The sequence below is a fragment of the Ranitomeya variabilis genome, chromosome 2, assembly GCF_051348905.1.
Source record: "Ranitomeya variabilis isolate aRanVar5 chromosome 2, aRanVar5.hap1, whole genome shotgun sequence".
Classification (NCBI taxonomy): Eukaryota; Metazoa; Chordata; class Amphibia; order Anura; family Dendrobatidae; genus Ranitomeya; species Ranitomeya variabilis.
The window spans coordinates 751,499,461-751,524,055 of NC_135233.1; the positions used below are offsets into that span (position 1 = coordinate 751,499,461).

The 24,595-nt window shown below is 40.5% G+C and overlaps 1 protein-coding gene across 1 annotated transcript in view; it reads left to right on the top strand.

Moving 5' to 3' along the window:
* MCHR2 (melanin concentrating hormone receptor 2) overlaps positions 1 to 24,595 on the top strand; it is a 452,328-nt gene that overhangs the window by 227,207 nt on the left and 200,526 nt on the right. Inside the window, exons 3-4 of the mRNA XM_077289664.1 lie at positions 14,841 to 15,050; positions 24,187 to 24,381. Coding sequence (XP_077145779.1) covers positions 14,841 to 15,050; positions 24,187 to 24,381 — 405 coding nt within the window. The remainder of the gene's footprint in view (positions 1 to 14,840; positions 15,051 to 24,186; positions 24,382 to 24,595) is intronic.

Below are 24,595 nucleotides of genomic sequence, written 5' to 3' on the forward strand. Positions count from 1 at the left end.
TGTGAGACACATAAGTAGACCCATCTTGTTTCATTTATGAAGGAGGGACTCTTAAAGTCACAGAGCCTATTTGTACTGGTGCATCAGGGGGCATTAATCTTTTTAAAGGGCCATTATTAAACTGTGGGTCTCTCAAACTGTTGTAGGCTACGCTGGGAGTGGATGGGCTGCCAAGAATAATGACGCACCACAATACCCCTTTCATATGATGTCCAGGAAGGCCTCCTGAAAAAATGTTGCATTAAATGCAAGGCCTGCCCTGCCACCAATTCATATGCACCCCAATAAGCCTTTGAACCACCCATATACTGCATGGGCCCATGAAAATCCACTTCACAATATGCATTTTATACTCCCTTACTCCTTTGTTTACACAGTGCCACATTGTCTGCTCTGCTGCATAGTGATATGCACCCCATTACACCTTGGAACCCATATTCTGGATGGGCCCATGAACATCCACTTCACAATATGCATTTTGTACTCCCATACTCCTTTGTTTACACAGTGACAGCAATGTCTGCTCTGCTGCATAGTCAGTCATATGCACCCCATTACACCTCGGAACCCACATACTGCATGGGCCCATGAAAATCCACTTCATAATATTCATTTTTTACTCCCGTGCTCCTTTGTATACACATTGGCAGCAAGGCCAGCTCTGCTGCTTGGTCATATGCAGCCCATTATGCCTTGGAACCCATATACTGGATGGGCCCATGAAAATCCACTTCACAATATGCATTTTGTACTCCCATACTCCTTTGTTTATACAGTGACATCAATGTCTGCTCTGCTGCATAGCCAGTCATATGCACCCCATTACGCCTTGGAACCCACATATTGGATGGGCCCATGAAAATCCCCTTCACAAAATGCATTTTGTACAACCAGAAATCGCCAATGATAGACATAAAAGATCCAAGTTAATCTACCCAAGTGATTATTAATGGGGCTTTAGAGCAAAATTTCCAACATATCAAAGTAAATGGCATTTCCACTCCAAAAAAATGAATTACACCTCCATGCAAAGTGTGCATTTTCTCCACAGAAACACTTGAAGATCATTTAAAGAAAATAATGTTGCTTCCCTGAAATCGTCTTCTGATGGAAAAGAAAAGCATTTACTGAACTGGTAAACTGTAGGCAAAGATCGTACATTGCAAGATGGTGGATGTTAAGCAAGGCATGGTTCCAAAACATTTTTTTCAAATGTCAGAAAAGTCCGTTCTTCCCCTACCAAATCCATTTCTCAATGTTCAAATAAAAAAAATCACACATAAAATCACACAGAGTTAAGGAGAACTGACAGCAAGGAAAAAAATGGAAATAATCTGTATGTATTCCACCAAAACTTGCTTAAACTTCAGAGTTGTGGCTGATAAAAATATCACCAATTAGTCCAAAAGCGAGTGAAATAGAATACTTTAAATCCTTGCAAGACTATAAAATTTACTATTGTTAGACAAAATGATGTCTGTTTTCAGTTAAGATTTTGAGAATACTCAACAATGCAGTCTGAATGACGTGATTGGAGACAGGAAACTTTTAGTTTGAAAAAAAGAATGGGGACCATGAAACGTCAAGCTATCAAACCCTTTTTGAAATGGTAATGGAATCCCGACAATATGTTGAGAGCAGGATGCACTACATTAAAGATAGATCAACACTTTGTGTTGTGTTTTTTAATGGTATGATGGTTCCCTCTTTGCAGAATTATTTACAGGAGAATTTGGCAATTTTATTTGCCAAGTTTTTAACACTAAGTTTCAGATACGGCTTTACATTTTTTTAATTTAAGGTACACAAATGTTATGAAGTCTTTGCCAACAAAGATGTGGTTTCACCAATGGGGGGGTACCTTTTTTAGAAATATACGATTGCCAACATAGCCCGCTTGTCCAAAATTTAGTGGCCTATAACAGTACCGAACACGTTTACCCAGGTCATGTAGTCAGAGAAAAGGAAGAGACATTGCAGGAAACCGAGTTAAGAAGTAGGCCCAATGTAGGGGTGTGGGTCTCTGAGACTTGGAATGGAGTGCATGAGCTGACAAACAATTCCCCATTGGGATGTAATTTTTTTTTAAATATTTCATGGGGATCATAGACACACTTGCTAAAAATTGACTGTCTGTTGCAGCACGGACCACGTGAACCCTGGTAAACTAGTGGTGAAAAATGATGAGAGGTGGCGGACTGCCTCATTAAAAAGTAGGCCCAATGTAGTGGATCGGGTCTCCATTGACTTGTAATGCCCATACATTAGGTGCATGGGTTGTCAAATATTTCCCATTGGAGGGTTAATTTTTGTATAAAAAAATTGTTTACGGGCATCATAAACACCTTGCAAAACTGTAAAGAGGTTGTAAAGAGGTTTCCTACACTGTTGCTGCTGGTAAGGTGCAGTTAAAAAAAAATGGCGGACGAATCGTTGGATGAAGTGATCAGGAAAAGGAACATGGTGATGACAGGAATGGGAACGTGCATGATTAATAACAGCAGTGGCTATGGGAGGTATGAGATCCAGGATACAGCTTAGGGTACTTTCACATTTGCGTTTCCCTGATCTGCGGACGGCTGCGTACTTCCTCCGTGAAGCCCCGCCCTCGGCCGCACCTCCGCTGCTAGCTCCGCCTACTTCTGCATGCCGCCCACATGCGGCCTGCGTACCTATCTTTAACATTAGGTACGCAGGTCTTGCGGCTGTATGCGGAGGCTGCCGCATGCGTCGTTTTGACGCTGCGGATAAAAAAAAATGCTACAGGCTGCGTCCTACGCTGGTCGACGCAGCGTCAAAACGATGCATGCGGCAGCCTCCGCATACAGCCGCACGACCTGCGTACCTAATGTTAAAGATAGGTATGCAGGCCGCATGCGGGCGGCATGCAGAAGTAGGCGGAGCTAGCAGCGGAGGTGCGGCCGAGGGCGGGGCTTCATGGAGGAAGTCTGCAGCCGTCCGCAGATCAGGGAAACGCAAATGTGAAAGTACCCTTACAATGATTAGTCGCTTAGCCACCACCAATTACAGAATGTGTTTCATGCCCGTCAGAAGATCGGTGTAACAGATGAGCGTGTTAGCTTAAAAAATGCCCCTCAAAAATATGTTGCCAAAGATGCATGCATCTGTCTAAAGGGCAAAGTGCATCATGTTCGTGAGATGCTGAATTAGAGAAAGCAGATCAGTGTTGGAGGAAAACCAAAAAAACTAATGGATGCTTGTGAAAAACTAAGTTTAAAGAGGGGTGCACCGTCCGTAACTATAAACACACCCGTGGCACAAGCTTCTTCATCTTCACCCATACATATTACCAATAATATCCAAATGTCACAGTCAAAAATTATTTGTTCTAGTGTAATGAACACAGTTAAAGGAATGCCACTAAACGTATAAGATATGGACGATGATGGTATTGATGACGACTTTGAAATTTACCACATCCACACCAAGAAGATGAAGATCACAGCTCCAAAAAAAAGTGCAAAAAAGGCCGTGAATGTCTGGAAAGTCATTTTCTCTTGGGCAAACTTTCCGTCTTACTAAAGTGGTACCAAAGGATGCATACACAGCTCTCATGTCTATTCAGCGTGAGATGGTTGAAAGATGATGTATTCTGTTTTGTCCATGTCCACTTTTCAAAAGTGAACTGAAAAGAAGGATGAAATAGCGGGAAGACGTGTGATTTTAGTCCATAAGGAGGTGATGTCAGGTATAGATAGGTAGATCTGTGTGTCATCGGCGTACTGATGATATTGCAAACTGTGCCATTACACCAGCTGTCCCAGACCGAAGGTGTAGATGGAGAAGAGTAGGGGTTTAAGAACTGAGCCTTGGGAAACATCAAAAGACTGGGGTCGAGGTGAGGAGGTGGTGTGGAAGAGGGAGACCCTGAATGTCCCCATAACAGCCTAGTTGTTTTTAAAGACTATACCGATAACCCCAAAATGGCCATTTGCACCACCGGCCATGCCCGCATCAGCAGGTGTAGCAAAACTCCCATCTTAACCACCACAAGCATGATCAGGCACATGGCAGCAAAGCACCTGACTTTGTTGGTTGAACACTAGGCTCCATGAACAGAGTCTGCGGGTGATACCACTGCTTCTTCTGATGTTGTGCGTGCAAGCCAATCCTCTGTCCATGGTGCATGCAAAGATGCCTCATGCCCAGGATCTGCAGTTGCACACCAACTCAACTAGCACCATCAACAAGCACGTCCACGACCTTGTCCCAGCACAGCGTTAAGTTGTGCATACCCCAGTCCTTGGAATGCAAGTGGAAATACGCAGCCAATGCCACAGTTCTAAATTCACACATTTCTCATCTTCTTGCACTCGAAATGTTGCAATTTAGGGAGACTTAAGCTTTCCGCAACCTGATGGCGGTGACCATCACAAGGTACTCGTTACCCAGCCACCACAATTTTTCCCGGTCTGCTGTTATGACATTACACAAGCAAGCACCTGTCCCACAACATTAGCCATGACCTCAACAATCCTGTTACAGGGAAAGTGCACCTAACCACGGACACGTGGACAAGTGCTTGTGGGCAGGGATTGTACATCTCGCTGACGGCATGCTGGGTTAACATATAGGAAGCCATAACCCAGTTGGACAATGGGAGAACATGTTACAGATTTATGGAGACAGGTTGTTGAAAGCTTTGTATGTGATAATTAGGGTTTTGAACTGTAGCCTCTGGGAAATTGGAAGGCAGTAAAGGGACTGGCAGAGAGTAGAGGCCGGGGAATAACAGAGGGACAGTTGGATTACTCGGGCATCAGACTTTAGGATAGATTGGAGTGGTGCAAGATTGATAGAGGGGAGGCCAGAGAGTAGAAGGTTGCAATATTGGAGGCAGGAGATCATGAGGGCGTGCACAAACATTTTTGCAGTTTCTTGGAATGTACAGATTCTAGAAATGTTTTTGAGTTGTAGTGGGCAGGAGGAGGCAAGGGCTTGGATATGTATCTTGAAAGAGAGGGCACAGTCAAGGATCACCCAGGGTCCTGAACATGCAGAACTATTTGTATCGGTGTGCTGTCCCGGCATTACACAGGCACGTGTCCCACAACATTACCCATGCCCCCCACAATGTTGTTATTGGGAAAGTCCACCTAACCACAGATAAGTGGACAAGTGCTTGAGGTCAGGTATGGTACATCTCACCAACGACAGACTAGGTTAACTTAGTGGAAGCCGGGATCCAGTCCAACCTTGGGATGGTTCACATCCTCCCAACCCTGAGTATTGCGGGCCCTACATCAATCTGGGTTGCTCCCACAGTCTACAGCTCCTGCACCTCCTCCTCCTTCGTGTCCTCTTCAGCCTCCATCTCCAAAAGTAACATATCAGGCACAAACTGGAAGCACTGCTGCACTGCCTCAGCCAAGCGGCAACAGGCTGTGCTGAAGTTAATATGCTTAGGTGACAAGCCGCACAATGATGAAGAGTTGTGGACAGCTCTGAAAGAGCAGGCAGATCTGTGGCTGACACCTCTGAATCTACAGTCAGGCATGGTCGTGTGTGACAATGGCTGGAGCCTGGTGGCTGCTATGTGTCGAGGCAAGCTCACACACGTGCCATGCCTGGCCCATGTGTTTAACCTCATTGTTCAACGTTTTCAGAAAAGCGACATGGAGGTGCCATATCTGCAAGGAAAAGTACGAGGCTCTGGTTACCCATTTTAGAAAGTCAGCAAGAGCTTCATCCGCCCTTGCCGTGCTTTTGCAACACTTGCAGCTACTGGCTCACTGACTGGCGTGTGATGTCCTCCCCATGCATTGGAACTCTACACTGCATATTTTGGAACGGATTTGAGAGCAGAAGAGGGCAGTTGTTGACTACCAGCATCAACAAGGCCATCGGTATTCAGTTCTGACTTCACACATAAGATCTCAGGAGTGGACATGGATGTCAGACATATGTACCATCCTCCAAAACTTTGAGGAATTCACAAAGATGGTGAGCGGCAATGACGCCATAATTAACATCTCCATCGTGCTTCTCTGTGTTCTAATATTAATATTTATAGCTATTTATATAGCGTTAACATGTTTACAGTTTAAAACACAACAGTCCTAAGTAACAACGATAACAATAATACAATAATTAAACAGAAATAAAACTACCATGCTCGTGACAGCTTACAATCTACAATGAGGTGGGGGAGATAAAAACTACAGGGGAATGTATTTACAATGATGTATTTACAATGACATTGCTGAAGTTTGTCAAAAGTCATTGAGGCCTGAGGACGAGGAGGAGGAGACCTTGGTCAGTTGTCCTCTTGGTTGGGACATGGAAGTATTGACCGTTTGCAGTCTTACACGCATGGCTGAATTTATGTTACGCTGCCTTTCCCGTCACCTTTGCGTTCTAAAAATTTTAGTTGACAGGCAATACTGATTGTTGACAATTCTAGACCCACGCTATAAGGAGAACTTTATATCTCTTATTCCAGAGGCAGACAGGTGTACTACAATGTTGGAGGACTATAGGGCTCTTATTGCTGAATTATTAAAAAAAATTCTCATCTGAAAACGCTGGCAGAAGAGGGCACAGCCTTTTTTTCAAGGCTTAGGAATATAATGTTGTTAAAGTGAAAACAAGTTGGTGAAGGGTGTTAATTCAAATGTGAAATAATTGTCATCTTGACTATATCTCCATTCTGTGTGTGTCTAACCACCTCATTGATCTTATTGAGTTTCTTTGGCAAGAAAAAAACAGCTCCATCAATACCAAGGGCTTTTACTATTAATTCATCATGCTGGTAAAGTAGAGTTGAGATTAGGGATTTAGATAACATCTATGGACTGTAGTCAACATGACACTGTGACAAGACCAACTGGGGTGTAGCTACATATTTGACACAGTTTGTGCATAGCTGAAGAGAGTTGTCAGAAAAACAAGATTTTGATTCAATAATATGTTGGATGGATTGTCTAGTGGAAACACCCATATAGTATTATTATTATGATTTATTTACATAGCGCCATTTATTCCATGGTGCTGTACATGAGAAGGGGTTACATACAAAGTAATGGATATCATTTACATTTAAAAAAATTACAATGACAGATTGTTAGAGGGGAGAGGACCCTATCCTTGCGGACTTGTGCTAAACAAAAAGTGGAAAGCAAAAGAACAAAGCAAGGACTTATCTTTGCTGAACTGGTCAGAATATCAGGGAAATCCAAGAGAGATGTGAATCCAAGCAGGAACCATTGAAAACTGGCAATGGCTGAAGGATAGAGCCAGGATAAATCGCCGAGCCAGAATAGACGATCAGTGGAAGCAGCTGCTGACTGCTAAATCCAAGGAGCAGCAGTTCCACTTAAATCCACCAGAGGGAGCCCAAGAGCAGAACTCACAAAAGTGCCACTTACAACCACCGGAGGGAGCCCAAGAGCGGAATTCACAACAGCACCCCAACCATGAAGCAAGCTACACCGCCTGTTTACCTAAGTACTGTTTTTTCACTGCATGTAGCCCAGGAAATCCTTTTGAGCCTAGTAGAATTTTGTGCTATTCAGCAGCGTACCTCACCCATGAAGCAAGCTACACCTCCTGTTTACCTAAGTACTATTTTTTAATGGCTTCTAGCCCAGGAAATCCTTTTGGGCCAAGTAGAATTTTGTGCTACTCATCAGCGTACCCCACCCATGAAGCAACTTACACCGCCTGTTTACCTAAGTACTATTTATTAACGGCATCTGGCCCAGGAAATCCTTTTGGGCTTATTAGCAATTTCTGCTACTCAGCACGGTACCCCACCCATGAAGCAAGCTAGACCCCCTGTTTACCTAAGTACTATTTTTTAACTGCCTCTAGCCCAGGAAATCCTTTTGGGCCAGGTAGAATTTTGTGCTACTCAGCAGCGTACTCAACCCATGAAGCAAGCTACACCGCCTGTTTACCTAAGTACTATTTTTTAACGGCATGTGGCCTTGGAAACCCTTTGGGCCTAGTAGCAATTTCTGCTACTCAGCAGAGTAGCCCACCCATGAAGAAAGCTACACCGCCTGTTTACCTAAGTACTGTTTTTTAACTGCATCTAGCCCAGGAAATCCTTTTGGGCCTAGTAGATTTTTGTGCTACTCAGCAGCGTACTCCACCCATGAAGCAAGCTACACCGCCTGTTTACCTAAGTACTATTTTTTAACGGCATCTAGCCCAGGAAATCCTTTTGGGCCAAGTAGAATTTTGTGCTACTCAGCAGCATACCCCACCCATGAAGCAACTTACACCGCCTGTTTACCTAACTACTATTTATTAACGGCATCTGGCCCAGGAAATCCTTTTGGGCTTATTAGCAATTTCTGCTACTCAGCAGAGTAGCCCACCCATGAAGCAAGCTACACCTCCTGTTTACCTAAGCCCTGTTTTTTAACTGCATCTAGCCCAGGAAATCCTTTTGGGCCAGGTAGAATTTTGTGCTACTCAGCAGCGTACTCCACCCATGAAGCAAGCTACACCGCCTGTTTACCTAAGCACTATTTTTTAACGGCATCTAGCCCAGGAAATCCTTTTGGGCCAAGTAGAATTTTGTGCTACTCAGCAGCGTACCCCACCCATGAAGCAAGCTACACCGCCTGTTTACCTAAGTACTATTTTTTAACGGCATGTGGCCCTGGAAACCCTTTTGGGCCTAGTAGCAATTTCTGCTACTCAGCAGAGTAGCCCACCCATGAAGCAAGCTACACCGCCTGTTTACCTAAGTACTGTTTTTTAACTGCATCTAGCCCAGGAAATCCTTTTGGGCCTAGTAGAATTTTGTGCTACTCAGCAGCGCACCCCACCCATGAAGCAAGCTACACCACCTGTTTACCTAAATACTGTTTTTAACTGCATCTAGCCCAGGAAATCCTTATGGGCTTAGTAGCAATTTCTGCTACTCAGCAGACTACCCCACCCATGAAACAAGCTACACCGCCTTCTTTCTTTTTCAATCTAACCCCTCGGCTCTGGGGTGTCCACTTTCCCTCCAGCTCTCTCCTTCTCACAGGTGGACTACCGCATGTATTCACACTGTGGCGAATCTTTTAGGCTCAGGCATAAGAATTCCTCGAGGTAATGGATAATATGTGTTGCCTTAGAAATGTCCATGGCGACACATTCGAGGAAGCAACTAAATGCCTCAAATAATGAGCAGGATATGGAGCACCCCATGGGCAAACAGCGATCTATGTAGTATGCTCCTTCACAAAATCAGCCCAATGGGAGGACACTATTTGGAGGCACAGGTAGTAACCGGAACTCCCCCTCAATGTCTGTTTTAGCCATTAGGGTGCCCCTTCCCAACTTCTTGACCCGCCTGATTGCCTCGTCAAAGGAGGTACAGTACATAGTACTGTACTTGGTTCCACGTCGATGTTGTCGTTTACTAACCTGCCTCTTGAATATGACAAATGGTGGATTAGTCTGAATGTGTTGGGTTCATTTTTTGCTACAACTCCCAACGTGGGTACCACTACGTCTTCTAAGGAAAGTGTTCTGAATGGACCCGCTGCCATTCTACCTAAAGATTTTTTTTTTTTTTTCACGACATCTGGGTGTTGGTAGAGTGATTTTAGATTTTTACTCCAGCCTTTCTTGATTTTAGAAGGGCATGACATGCCTATATCTTTGTCTCCTCCTCCTTTTACTCCTCCACCTCTTTTCTTTGCGCATGACTATATGTAATTGTGACTTTTCCATGTGTTTGTGGTGTCTTCTGAGAAGTTTGTCAGCTTTTGGACACCTTTTAAGCTGTTTTCTATGTGTTTTCTATGTGTTTGTATGTGTTTGTGCTTGCCTACTATTGGTTTCAATGGGGTTCGATGGTGTTCGTCGAACGTTCGACAAACATTCGTCGAACACGCCCCAGTTCGACGAACCGAACCAAACCAAACTCGAACACTAGGGGGGTTGCTCAACACTAATGATAAGGCCAAGTTTTAGAAATCTGAAGAGTTTCACTTTATTTGTTAATAATTCTGGAACACTTCAATCTGTCCAAGTGATTCTTAGATCATTTTGGGTTTTGCAGTTGCCCAAACTGCAGAAATCCCTCCAAAATTACCTCATTTTGGAAACTACACCCAAAAGGTATTTTATCCAGGGGTATAGTGAGAATTTTGATACCAAATGTACTACACAGAATTTGATAACATTAAGTCGTCATATTGAATGTGTCTTCTTAGTGTCATCTTTTTTTGTTTTAGCTTTTGAAAAAAAACAACCCTATCCCTAAGCTCAACCCTAGCTTTAAGCTCAACCCCAACCTTAATCCTGACTCAAATTCCAAGCTCAACCCTAACTCTTAGCCTAAGCGCAACCTTAAACCAAAACCCAACCCAAAGAGTGAGAGAAATAAAAGTTCTAAAACAAAAATGTTTCGATCTAACTAAGGGGATGATATAGGGGGAAATGATTTACTAATTATTGTGTTTTTGATAACTGTGATAAGGTCTATCACAGTAATCAAAAGGTAACCAATAAGAAAAATCCCTGCTGTTACCTAACACAAATCTCAACACTAACCCTAAGCTCAACCCTAACTCTAAGCCCAAACCTAATCCTAAACACAACCCTAAGCCCAATCCTAACCCCACGCCCAACCTTAACTATAAGCCCAACCCTAATCCTAATGGCAAATAATTTAAGAGAGAAAAATTCTGAAACAAAATAAAATTGATCTGACTAATGAGATGACAAAGGGGGATGAGTCATTAATTATTGGTTCCTTTTTGATCATCGCAATAGACCCTGTTACATTGATCGAAAGGGGACCAATAAGAAAAATGTCTGCTGTTACCAGCAGGCAGATGTAGATGGACACACTGCCCATGCGCCATTTTCCCTCATGAGGAGTAGGCAGAGGGCAGAGGGATAATGTTGGGGGGCAGGGAGAAGAGCATCGCCGGTACTAAGGTACCGTGGGGGACTTGGGGTCATAATTTCTCTCTCCTCTGATATGTGATATAATGTCAGAAGAGAGAGAAATAATTTTAATAGTGCATTACACTTTATTTTTATGTGATTGCCATTATTCATTGAATAACAGCGATCTTATTCATTGAATAACGGCGATCACATGATCGGGGACCAGCAAAAAAAATCCCTGATCATATCCTCCAGGGCCTCAGCTGAGACCCTGGGGATTTTTGGACTCTTGGGGGCCGTATACCCTTATTCTCAATCACCATTTTAAAACGATGAGGGAATAAGGGGTTAACAGAAGGGGTTAACAGAAGTTAGTAACAACTATATATATGTATATATATTCGGGCAACGGGTTCCAAAGCAGCAGCCGACTTATCACAGCACCGACCCACAGTACCACTCTCCAAGCAGGTATTTAACCTTGCAGTCTGGATACTCTATATATATGCCTTTTGAGTGGATTATGTTGGTTTATGTGAGCAAAATAGCTGGCACAACTCATAGGCAATTAACTTTTCCATACTTTCTGGGCTTTCTGTTCGATTTTCTTCCTCTTCTATGGACAGCCACGTAATATTGCATTTGCAAAACTTAGCATTTAAAGCAACCTTTTAGTGCCTGCTAAGTCCACCTTTATGACCCTCTTTTTGAATATAAGGACTCACATTTGCTCGTTTCTCTTTGTGCATTGTGCTCCCATTATCCTCTAAGTTAGATTGTGCACTGTATTATTACCTGATGCTGACTTCTTTTCCCACCATTTGGAGGCCCTTTTGTGTCCTGTCTTTTTAAACTTGTTTTTAATACTATTGTTATTTAATAAATATAATCTTTTATTATCCCTTTGTCTCTAATCACTTCCTATCTATATGGCACCATACTTTAATAGATTTTGTTAATTATATTATGTTGAAGCGTCCTTAGCCTCTGTAAATAGGACTATGGGAATAATGAACAGAAGACAGCAAATACTATATTACTGGATGCACACAACTATGTATATACACTCACCGGCCACTTTATTAGGTACACCATGCTAGTAACGGGTTGGACCCCCTTTTGCCTTCAGAACTGCCTCAATTCTTCGTGGCATAGATTCAACAAGGTGCTGGAAGCATTCCTCAGAGATTTTGGTCCATATTGACATGATGGCATCACACAGTTGCCGCAGATTTGTCGGCTGCACATCCCAAAGATGCTCCATACAAGGCAGGATGGATCCATGCTTTCATGTTGTTTACGCCAAATTCTGACCCTACCATCCGAATGTCGCAGCAGAAATCGAGACTCATCAGACCAAGCAACGTTTTTCCAATCTTCTACTGTCCAATTTCGATGAGCTTGTACAAATTGTAGCCTCCGTTTCCTGTTCTTAGCTGAAAGGAGTGGTACCCGGTGTGGTCTTCTGCTGCTGTAGCCCATCTGCCTCAAAGTTCGACGCACTGTGCGTTCAGAGATGCTCTTAGGCCTACCTTGGTTGTAACGGGTGGCGATTTGAGTCACTGTTGCCTTTCTATCAGCTCGAACCAGTCTGCCCATTCTCCTCTGACCTCTGGCATCAACAAGGCATTTCCGCCCACAGAACTGCCGCTCACTGGATTTTTTTTCTTTTTCGGACCATTCTCTGTAAACCCTAGAGATGGTTGTGCGTGAAAATCCCAGTAGATCAGCAGTTTCTGAAATACTCAGACCAGCCCTTCTGGCACCAACAACCATGCCACGTTCAAAGGCACTCAAATCACCTTTCTTCCCCATACTGATGCTCAGTTTGAACTGCAGGAGATTGTCTTGACCATGTCTACATGCCTAAATGCACTGAGTTGCCGCCATGTGATTGGCTGATTAGAAATTAAGTGTTAACAAGAAGTTGGACAGGTGTACCTAATAAAGTGGCCGGTGAGTGTATATACAGTACAGACCAAAAGTTTGGACACACCTTCTCATTTAAAGATTTTTCTGCATTTTTATGACTATGAAAACTGTACATTCACACTGAAGGCATCAAAACTATGAATTAACACATGTGGAATTATATACTTAACAAAAAAGTGTGAAACAACTGAAATTATGTCTTATATTCTAGGTTCCTCAAAGTAGCCACCTTTTGCTTTGATGACTGCTTTGCACACTCTTCGCATTCTCTTGATGAGCTTCAAGAGGTAGTCACCGGAAATGGTTTTCACTTCACAGGTGTGCCCTGTCAGGTTTAATAAGTGTGATTTCTTGCCTTATAAATGAGATTGGGACCATCAGTTGTGCAGAAGTCTGGTGGATACTCAGCTGATAATCCTACTGAATAGACTGTTAGAATTTGTATTATGGCAAGAAAAAAGCAGCTAAGTAAAGAAAAATGAGTGGCCATCATTACTTTAAGAAATGAAAGTCAGTTAGTCCCAAAAATTGGGAAAACTTTGAGAGTGTCTCCAAGTGTAGTGGCAAAAACCATCAAGCGCTACAAAGAAACTGGCTCACATGAGGACCGCCCCAGGAAAGTAAGACCAAGAGTCACCTCTGCTTCTGAGGATAAGTTTATCTGAGTCACCAGCCTCAGAAATTGCAGGTTAACAGCAGCTCAGATTAGAGACCAGGTCAATGCCACACAGAGTTCTAGCAGCAGACACATCTCTATAACCACTGTTAAGAGGAGACTTTGTGCAGCAGGCCGTCATAGTAAAATAGCTGCTAGGAAACCACAGCTAAGGACAGGCAACAAGCAGAAGAGACTTGTTTGGGCTGAAGAGCACAAGGAATGGATATTAGACCTGTGGAAATCTGTGCTTTGGTCTGATGAGTCCAAATTTGAGATCTTTCTTTCCATCCACCATGTCTTTGTGCGACGCAGAAAAGGTGAATCGATGGACTCTACATGCCTGGTTCCCACCGTGAAGCATGGAGGAGGAGGTGTGATGGTGTGGAGGTGCTTTGCTGGTAACACTGTTGGGGATTTATTCAAAATTGAAGGCATACTGAACCAGCATGGCTATCACAGCATCTTGTAGCAGCATGCTATTCCATCCAGTTTGAGTTTAGTTGGACCATCATTTATTTTTCAACAGGACAATGACCCCAAACACGCCTCCAGGCTGTGTAAGGGTTATTTGACAAAGAAGGAGAGTGATGGGTGCTACACCAGATGATCTGGCCTCCACAGTCACCAGACCTGAACCCAGTCGAGATGGTTTGGGGTGAGCTGGACCGCAGAGTGAAGGCAAAAGGGCCAACAAGTGCTTAGCATATCTGGGAACTCCTTCAAGATTGTTGGAAGACCATTCCCAGTGACTACCTCTTGAAGCTCATCAAGAGAATGCCAAGAGTGTGCAAAGCAGTCATCAAAGCAAAAGGTGGCTACTTTGAAAAACCTAGAATATAAGACACAATTTCAGTTGTTTCGCACTTTTTTTGTTAAGTATGTAATGCCACATGTGTTAATTCATAGTTTTGATGCCTTCAGTGTGAATGTACAATTTTCATATTCATATATATACATTGGGGGAAATAATATATTTGATCCCTTGCTGATTTTGTAAGTTTACCCACTGACAAAGACATGAACAGTCTATAATTTTAAGGATAGGTTAATGTTAACATTGAGAGATAGAATATCAAAAATTAACTAGTTAATTAGTTAACTCATTACCTGCATAAGAGACTCCTGTCCATAGACTCAATTAGTCAGTCAGACTCTAACATCTATACCATTATTTTATCTATATTTCCTATTTTTCTGCAAGACAAATTGCATTGTTTGGTGTTGAATAAAGGAAATCAGATGTAAAACTGTATTGCTTAACACTGATTACTTATTTTCCAAGCCTGTCGCAAATGAAAATATGATGCAAACACACAATCAGTACTACATCATGCACGTCATGACAAGATTTTGTTTCATCTCCCTTTGTCTTCTTTTATCACAGATCTAGAAGAAAAACAATACCTGACATTTACATCTGTAATCTTGCTGTGGCAGATCTTGTTCACATCATTGGGATGCCATTTCTTATTCATCAGTGGGCGCGAGGAGGAGAATGGGTGTTTGGAAGTCCTCTGTGTACTATAATTACATCCCTGGATACTTGCAACCAATTTGCCTGCACAGCCATTATGACAGCAATGAGCTTAGACAGGTAAACAAATAATTAATCATCTCAACATCACAGTTGTACCAAACTTTGGAATATCAAATAAAACATGCAAGGTTAAAAGAAAAGATGCCAAAATATTTATGAGACAATGTGTTGGTAGAAAGGAGAGCAAAACTAGCAGGAAGCTGGAAGATCCAATAGTAATTTTACTTAGCTAAAATCATATCCAATAGATGATAAGTATTTTAATGAGTATATGATATTTTTTGAGTTCTAGAAAAAGCAGTTTTAAAACTGTCATTATGAGTCATTGATATTTCTAATGTCTAAAACAGTGTAATGCAAATGCATGTGCCATAAACGTTTGATTTTTAATGGCCCTGAATCTATTTATTAAAAGTGAAACTTAGATGAGAAACACAAGCACTTGATTGCGTTTCTGTTGACACCTCTTATCATAATTTATGGAATTTCATAAAGTTGTATAAATAAACATTTAAAGGGCATTTCTATCTTCATAAATGGCTATTGTCAAATAACTATTGTAAATACAAGCAGTTTTGCATTTTACTACAATTTTTAGCGATCCTTGAGATATTAACATTTTTAACACCACTGGTAAACAGTAGAACATGCACAGTTCTTGCAAGCTCTTTTCTACTGAGCTTGTAAGCATTGTTTTAAAGCTAACCAGGATTGCTGGAGTGCACTGTTACCTCCTAATCAAAGCCAGCTTTAGCGCAGTGCTTTCAAGCTAAACTTGAGCAATGGTCGAGCCCCCTGCAATCACCTGAAAAAGAAAATAGAAGTTGTACTACCTGAAGAGTAGATGCAATTTTTAAACAGCAGTAAATTGCAAAAGTACTATTTTAACAAGCACTAACAATATCCATTTATGAAGACGGGAACCTGTACAGGAGTTGAAGTAAAATGTTAAAAAAACTGAATTACATAATGCTTTGTAACACTGTATAATTATTTATCTTTTTTTTTTTTACTGGCATTACAAAACATGAACATGTAAAATAAATAGAGACAGAGGGAACTAACTAAACTAGATTATTTAAAATATCATTTTTTAGCCAGGCATGTGCTAGGATGTACCTACCATTCTGACTTCAGAATTCACAAAATAGTCAGAGAATAGTGTTGTTCACATCTGTAGTATGGTATTTTGGATAAAGTATACAATACTGGATACTGATGTTATAAATGCATAGTACATTTAGTGGCGATTCCAGTGAAAAGTTAAGCCAGTTTAGAATTTTGTTGTTAATTTCTATTCATGCCCTTAGTTTGGTGGATAATATTGATTAACGCCAAAAAGAAACAAGGATACCCTCCCTTTGTCTCCAAAATTGTCCTGCAGCTTAAAAAGTTGTTTTGAAAGAAAAACTGGGGTCACTTTTTGATTCAGAAGCCGAAAGCTAGTCAAAAACAAGTGTCAGATCTAACTCAACAAAAATTGTGTTCCCCAGTGTTAATGCTAAAAAAAAATTGGTGGGGAAACGAGTAAACAATATTTTCAACAATAATGCAAAGTATTCTCTAATATAACATATTCAAGGAAAAGGCCATACTGTCAATAAAAGAGGCATCTGAGTAATTGCTGCTTTGCAGTCATAAGAATATTCCTTATATTGCTAGCTGCCATTTTTTTAATCAATGTGAAGGTCAGACATTAAAATATTGTTCAGAATATCACAGCAAAGGAGTTGCATAACAAAATCCACATCAAGCTATATTTATATATTTATGTCTGCACAGACACTGAATTGCAGGATGTATCGCAATAGACACTTTTTAGTATAGTTGTGAAACTCGAGCTTGAGATGATACCCTCAGACACTGCAAAAGGTCATGCTATTGCTAATAATTACACTTTACTGTGACAGTTTTATCTAAATGAATCTAAAACTCTTTAGATCAGTGCTCCCCAACTCCAGTCCTCAAGAGCCACTATCAGGTCATGTTTTCAGGATTTCCTTAGTATTTCACAGGTGATGGAATTATTGACTTTCCAGGTTATGCAATTATGACCTGGGCAATACTAAGGATATCCTGAAAACATGACCTGTTGGTGGCTCTTGAGTACCGGAGTTGGGGAACACTGCTTTAGATGGTCACTGTCACTTTAACAAACTTTGCATAAATGAATAATACAGGTGAATGTAACAAACATTCTAGTCTATATTATCAGAGAAATAGGCTTATTTCTATACTTATGATTCATATTTTCCAACCTTCTTGCCTCTTGAACTTACGATATATGCTAAAAAATAACTGAAATACATTTTGGTCAAAGCAAATTGTACTGCTAGGTCACTGAGGTATCAGGTTAAATCTCATATTATACTATATGGAGAATGAAGGGGGTGTGTGGGAGTGTTCAGCACTCAGCACAGTGAGAGACAGATAGACAGGGGCAGATCAAGATGTAACTGACCTTCCTTCCCTGCAGTGCTAGATTCACAGCAACACAGCTCAGTACTGCTCAATAATGAGTTTCAAGCAGCTACTGCTGCTTTATTCTGTGTGCTTCATAGAAATAAGAGCAATAATAAATCTCTCTGTATGTTGCTCTTTATATAAGAGACATCATAGCAGCTAGTTTTCAACTTCCAACACAGAGATAACTGAAAACTAGAGCTAAAGCCTGCAGAGGGAAAAACTGGAGAAAAATGTAGGATACAAGTGCTATAATGCCCAGAAAACCTGTTATTCCTCATGTGCATGTGCATAGTTTTAGGCGCTCCCTCAAAACACATTTGTTCAGAGCGGTCTATCACGTTCCCTAATCAAAGTCATTTTATGTTTGTGTGTAGCCCATTCACTATCCCCATCTACCCCCCACTCCCTGAAGATGGCTGGACCATCATTGTAAATACATCATTGTAAATACACACCTGTACTTTGTATCTCCCCCACCTCATTGTAGATTGTAAGCTCTCACAAGCAGGGTCCTCTTATTTCGCTTTAATTATTGTATTGTTAACATTGTTACTTATGACTGTTGTGTTTGAAACTGTTAAACTGTAAAGTGCTGCGGAATATGTTGGCGCTATATAAATAAAGATAATTATTATTATTATATTATGTACACAGACAAACATGACTATTCCGAAAAGTTACCTGAAATGATAGTCACGTTTTACAGTTTCCATGCTGCAGCAAATCTATTTTTTTCTTTAAAACCTAGAATTAAGGTAATCACAATTTTAGCATCTTGAAATTATACAGGGGTTGGACCAAATAATGGAAACACCTGGAAACATCAACAAAAGTTAGTTTAATATGGTGTAGGTCCATCTTTTGCAGCAATTACAGCCTCAATTCTCTGAGGTATGGATTCATACAAGGTGTGAATTGTTTCCAAAGGAATTTTAGCCCATTCTGCAGTTAACACCCTCCAGTTCTTTGAGCGATGATTCCGGCGGAAATCGACGTCTAACTTGAATCTCTAAAATCTACCATAAATGCTCAATAATGTTGAGGTCTGGGGATTGTGGGGGCCAGATGAGATGCTCAACTTCATTAGAATGTTCCTCGTGCCATGCTTTAACGATTCTAGCTGTATAAATTGGTGCTTTATCATCCTGAAAGATGGTGTTCCCCTCCGGGAACAGTGCTTGAACCATTGGATGCACTTGGTCGCCCCAAAATGCCTAAATAATCTCAGCTGTTAATTCTTCCATGAAGGGATATCATTGGCAAAGCAGATCTCCACAAAATAGCACCTCAGATCATCACAGAACCTCCACCATGTTTTACAGTTGGGAGAAGGCAGTCTGGATGGAATGCTTCTTTCAGCTGTCTCCAAACGTACACTCAGCCAGAGGTCGGAAATAGGGTAAACGATGATTTGTCTTAGAATATCACATGTTTCCACTGCTCGAGAGACCAAATTCTGGAGGTTTCTACACCACTCTAAATGCTTGGAAACATTTGTCATTAAGAGCAGCGGTTTTCTAATTGCAGCTCTTCCGTGGAATCCAGATTAGTGCAGCTCCAGATGAACAGTTTTCGTGGAAACTGGGTTCTGTAGGTGTTCATTGAGCTCAGCAGTGATTTTCGGAGCTGTGGTCTTGCGATCCTCTCTCACAATTCACTTTAGAGTCCGACTGTCTCAGTCATCTTCGACTTTTGGCCGGACTTGTGCTTTGCTGCTGACATTTTTCCTTCTCTTTCAAATGCCGTCATTACTTTGGAGACAGTACCTCTTGACACGCCAAGCATTTGGGCACTTTCTGTTACACTAGCGCCTGCCATACAAGCACCAGCAATTTGGCCTCTTTGAAAATCCGAGAGGACTGCCATTGGTAGCAGGTTCTCATCAATGTTCTTACAATTCTGCAAAACAAACAGTTTATTTACATACACATATCACATAACACAAATAATCAACTACAAAACATTACCATATGTCACGGTTTGCATGTATATAACATGTTCGAAGATTATGATGCCAAAATGTTAGGTGTTTCCATTATTTGGTCCAACCCCCGTAGTTTAACTGGGCTTTATTAAAATAATGCATCATCCTTACCATCACTACATGCTATACATCATTCTCTTTGTATTGCAATAAAATATTTATGTTTAGGGGTTACATTTAAAGGTTGGCTAAAGGCTTTTTTTAACCATTACAATGAAATGGTGATTACACAAGAAGCCTTGCCGTACAATCCATATGATTGATAGGCTTCTTATACAAAATCTTTGGAAAGAGCACTCCTACGTGTGCTATGAAGTATACAATTACTGTTTATGAATTATTTTATACTGCTTAGCATGACATTTTCTGCAATTATCCTGTTTTAACTTCCAGTTCATAATGGTAATTCTCATAGGTAAGCACTTCCCATGATTGCTGACATTGTAAGGAACAACTTTGTTCTACTTGACTACTTGGTTCATTCACTGCATGAATACAGTCCAAACACTATTATTATTTATTTAGACTGAAGCTTTCATCTTGTAAAAGTTTATTTGTGTGACCTGGCTGATACCTTTGTATCCATTTTACAAGACACACTATAATAAATCTTTCCATCTTATACAGTGTCCCCTGTGCCTAAATAGTTGGAACAATTTCAGGTAGCAATTATGATGTAACATTTCACAGTAAGTGCATATTGTGGAACAGAAATGTTTACCAGAACACTTTCAGCTATTATAAACATTTTACTTTTGTCCATAATCTTAGAAATATTCTGTTTTGTACCTAGAAGAAATTTGTCCTGCAATAGCAATCATTCTTGATATTAATAATTTGGAATAATTATATTGATTAAAATATATAGTGCTATGTTTTTTAAAAAAAAGTTATCTACAATATTTAGTAAAATTCCTATAATATGCCATCATAGTTTAATTAGGGTTGAATACAAAAGAATCCAGCCAACAATCAGAACTAAGTGACTGAAACTACTTGGAAGAAACTGAGGTCCCTTACCTTTGATTCAAATGAATGTGCCTGTGCAAAAATATTATGATAGCACATGGGTAACTGTACAAGAAGGCCCTTCAGGTTCTTTAGCTTTGTACCAGTAAGAATCCCTAAAACCTATTGATATGACGTCTATGTCATCATGTCATTTCTCAAAAAATATTATGATGAAGATATTAAATAGTTGTATACCTAGTGATTTAAAAAGTGCACTTTTATATACTTAAAAACCCAAGTTGATTCAGAGTAGTGATGAGCGAATTTGTTCAAAAAAAGATCGCCACGCATAAAATCAGAAAGAATATGGCACATTTGGATTTGTGATCAGAAACATGAGCAAAATGTTATAAAATTGGGAAAAATCTGAAACATTCAGTAAAAAGTGCTGGAAAATGTTTGCATTGCTGTAAGGTTCTAGCAGGTACAAGGGATGCAGTGACAGGCAGGATACAGACCAAGTGTTAACTGGTTCTTTATAATTAAACAATTCAACAGTTACTCTCCGCACAGGGAGAATGGGGGAAACAATATGTAAAACAACAGACGAATGATAACGGCAACAGGGTAATGGCCGAAGGGACAAGTAAAACAAATTAACTTATCAGTCTCTGGTTCCTGGATGGTGGAGATTGGAAAATCCCACGATGGTGCCGTAGGTGGTGCGAGAAGTCTCTGATCCAGTCCTGGAAATAATTGAAGGCCTTTCTCTGCACAGAGGAGAAGCATCGAGTCTTTCCCGCACATGGTCTCCTGTCTTTGGAATGGGGAGCTGTCCGCGAGCAAATCCGCAGCACCACTGGTGAAGTAAACAGTCCAGAAAAACAGACTGCAAAGTCACTACAGCACTCAGTGTGCCCCGAGGAAATCCGCACTGTGTGGTACGTCTGTGGTTGTCAGAGGCACAGTTTCGTAAGAACGGCTCTGTCAATTGGCATCAGTCAGTCAACCTTCTCCTGGCGCACAGACTGACTATCCGCCAAAAGTCCCTTCTTCCTGCGATCAGTCACTTTTATACCCGACCCGCCCCCTCAGTCAGGTGGACAGGTCTGCTCCTGTCAGGACATCTTTCCCCTGGCAAGAATGGTGACAGGCACGACAGTTCTGGCACGGATACGCAAGAGGGACCACTAGCTCAGTCCATCTTCCTACATTGCCACTAAAGTATTTTGAGCACTTTGACTACAATAATAGTGGTGTATTATGAGCCTGGGGCCCATGTTTGATGAGGGTAGGGGGCTGGAAATTTTGTGGCGGGGAAATTATGCTGTCTGCAGAACTTATGCACATTAAAAACAGATTTTTTTCTGTTCCTAAAGGTGATACCCACATTGTAATTTTGTGGTGGAAAAATTATGCTGTCTGAAGAGCTCATGCACATTAAAAAACATTAATTTATCTGTTGCTAAACCTGATACAGCCTGCCATATCCCACGTTGTAATTTTGTGATGGTGAAATTGTTCTGTGTATAGAGCTGCTGCACAGAAAAAAAATATTATTTGGGCAGTTGCCAACGTGATCCTGCAATCCATATCCCACCTTTTCATTTAGTTATAATGAAATTAAACAAAAACTTGGTGATGGTGAAAAAACAACAACTTGTTTTCTGTTATAAATGTGAAACAGCAGGCTAGATCTGAGTTGGAATTTGCTTTAAGCATCTATTTGATTATATACAGGCCTAATCCTCAGTTAAATAATACTTTCTTCTGTTACAGCATGCTAGATGTCATTTTGAAATTTTTGGGTGATGCAATTCTTCTCCGTACAGAGGTACAAATGATAAAATCAAAATTGGTTTTCTTACTATTGTTCTACCAAAAAAAGGCTACATTTCATCTTTTCATTTTTTTGAGTTGTAGTGCAATGGAGTTGGTGCAGTGAGACAGATAGGTAGTGACCAGGCAAAGTTCAAAGCAAAATGTATTTTAATGTCCAGACTCACAGAAATAAACAGCCCACGATATCCTCCAGATTGCAGCCGGGAAACAAGACTGTCCATAACCTAGACCGGCTGCCGTGGGTGACTGCGCCTCCGTGTACACTAAGGTGTGCCAGACTTTTTTGGCTCCGCTTGGCTCTGTGTTGCTTAGCCAACCCTCTGCTGCAGGGTTTTTACAAGGAACCTGTGGCTGTAGGTCACATGGAAGACCTGCCTGGGAGGAAATGGACCGCCCCACTACCATCCTGTAGTCTGCTTCAAAAATAAAAGCCCATGGCAGGTTTTCTTAAATTTGCCTTGGACAAATAACACTAGTCAACACAATTTTTCTGGCAAAAGGTTTTAAAACATATTTTAAGTCAATTTTGGCTGCTGATTACGAATGAATATGAACTCCGTTTTTGGCTATCACATCAGGATTGCGAGATTTTAACTTTTTGATGAAAATTACTCCTATCTAATGTTTTATGATAAAAACACATGATTTTCAATACTACATTGTATATTTTTATACAATGATGTGATAAAATTTGGGTCTCTCATAAGTGTTCTTATTTGAGGTCCATCAAATATTCCAGCCGTTTTCTTCTCTTCACTAAGACCAGGAAAAGTGGAACATATATAGTTAAAGCATTCTCCACTGTGATTGAGAGCTTTGATGAACTGCTTCATCAATCCAAGTTTTATGCTTAAGGGAGGAAAGACAATGTTTTTCCTATCCACTAGAGGATCATGGATGACATTCTTATCGCCAGATGCCAAACTCTGTCGCTGAGGCCATTCAGTTTTCACCCAATGCTCTGCTGTAGCTCTACTGTCCAGTAGCACAGAAAACAAGGGTGTTATCATAACAAATGGGAATTATGCATGTTCAAAGAAAATAAAGATATTCTCACATTTATTGGGAGACTAAATGAAAACTAAATTTACCTTAGTGAACCGTATAAACTGGCACTTTTCATACACTACTTATATTTATCATGGAATTCTTGAAAATGGGCTACATACAGTACCTGTAGCGCAAAAAAAGTGATGTGATAGAGAAATTATAAGATCAGATTTGAATTCAGCACCCTCAAATTAGACTAACACTGTTCTTAAAGTCCATGCCAGAATTTTTTTATTGTAGACCAGTGTAATTTGCCCAAGACCCACACTTACTTTTGCTTTGCATTGAAGTCACAGCTATGCCTGTGACTGCAATGCACTCCCGCGGCCTTAACACGCTTCTGTATGCATCTAGGGGGACACATAGCGACCCTCACATATAACACTGGTCACTGCCTCACAGTGCACATATTGTTCTCCATATAGGGTACACATAATAAAATGAGTTTTTTCTGTTACTACCATGCTCCAAAAATGTGGCAACATCTGAGGTTGTCATTGTTTTGTGCTCAGATTCTGCTGTATCCAAGGTTTATCCACGGTAACAAATCATTTTTTTTGTTACTACTGTGCTACATAAAATTACTAATGAAATGTCTGTAAACTTTTGACTTTGCAGTAAGTAATAAAAATGCCTTAAAACATTATCATTCTCATTATTTTTTGGCAAACATTAATAATTATGGTAATCCTAATTAACCTAAAACGGGAAAAGTTTATTCAGATTTCATGTCAGATATTGAGAAAAACATGCATATGTGTCTGTAAACTTCTGGTTTCAACTGTATGTGTAAGTTTAAAAAAAAAACATTTGGAAAGCACACAACCAATGTTACATGTATTGAATGTAGCAGTATATTTTATCATTATGTTTTAATAGTAGTGTATTTTTATGTTACAGATATATGGCTCTTGTTCAGCCATTTCGTCTTACAAGCTTGAGAACAATATCGAAGACAATCCGTGTTAACTTACTTCTGTGGGCAGCATCTTTTTTAGTTGTGTTTCCTGTCTGGGTCTATTCGAAGGTTATCCAGTTCAAAGATGGGTTGGAAAGTTGTGCATTCGATCTCACAACGCCAAATGATGTTCTCTGGTAAGTATGACCTTATTTAATCATTGTTTTCTAATGTGTAATGCATTTTACTGTAAGTGTGATGTATTTACAAATTTTTCAATAATAATTTTCTTCATCTAAAATGACAAATTGATTCTTTAAATATTAACCTTTTAAAACAAGCTGGATAAAAATATGTAATGAATAACATTAATTTCTATAGTTTGTAACTTTTTGGGGGGTTTTCTGGGTG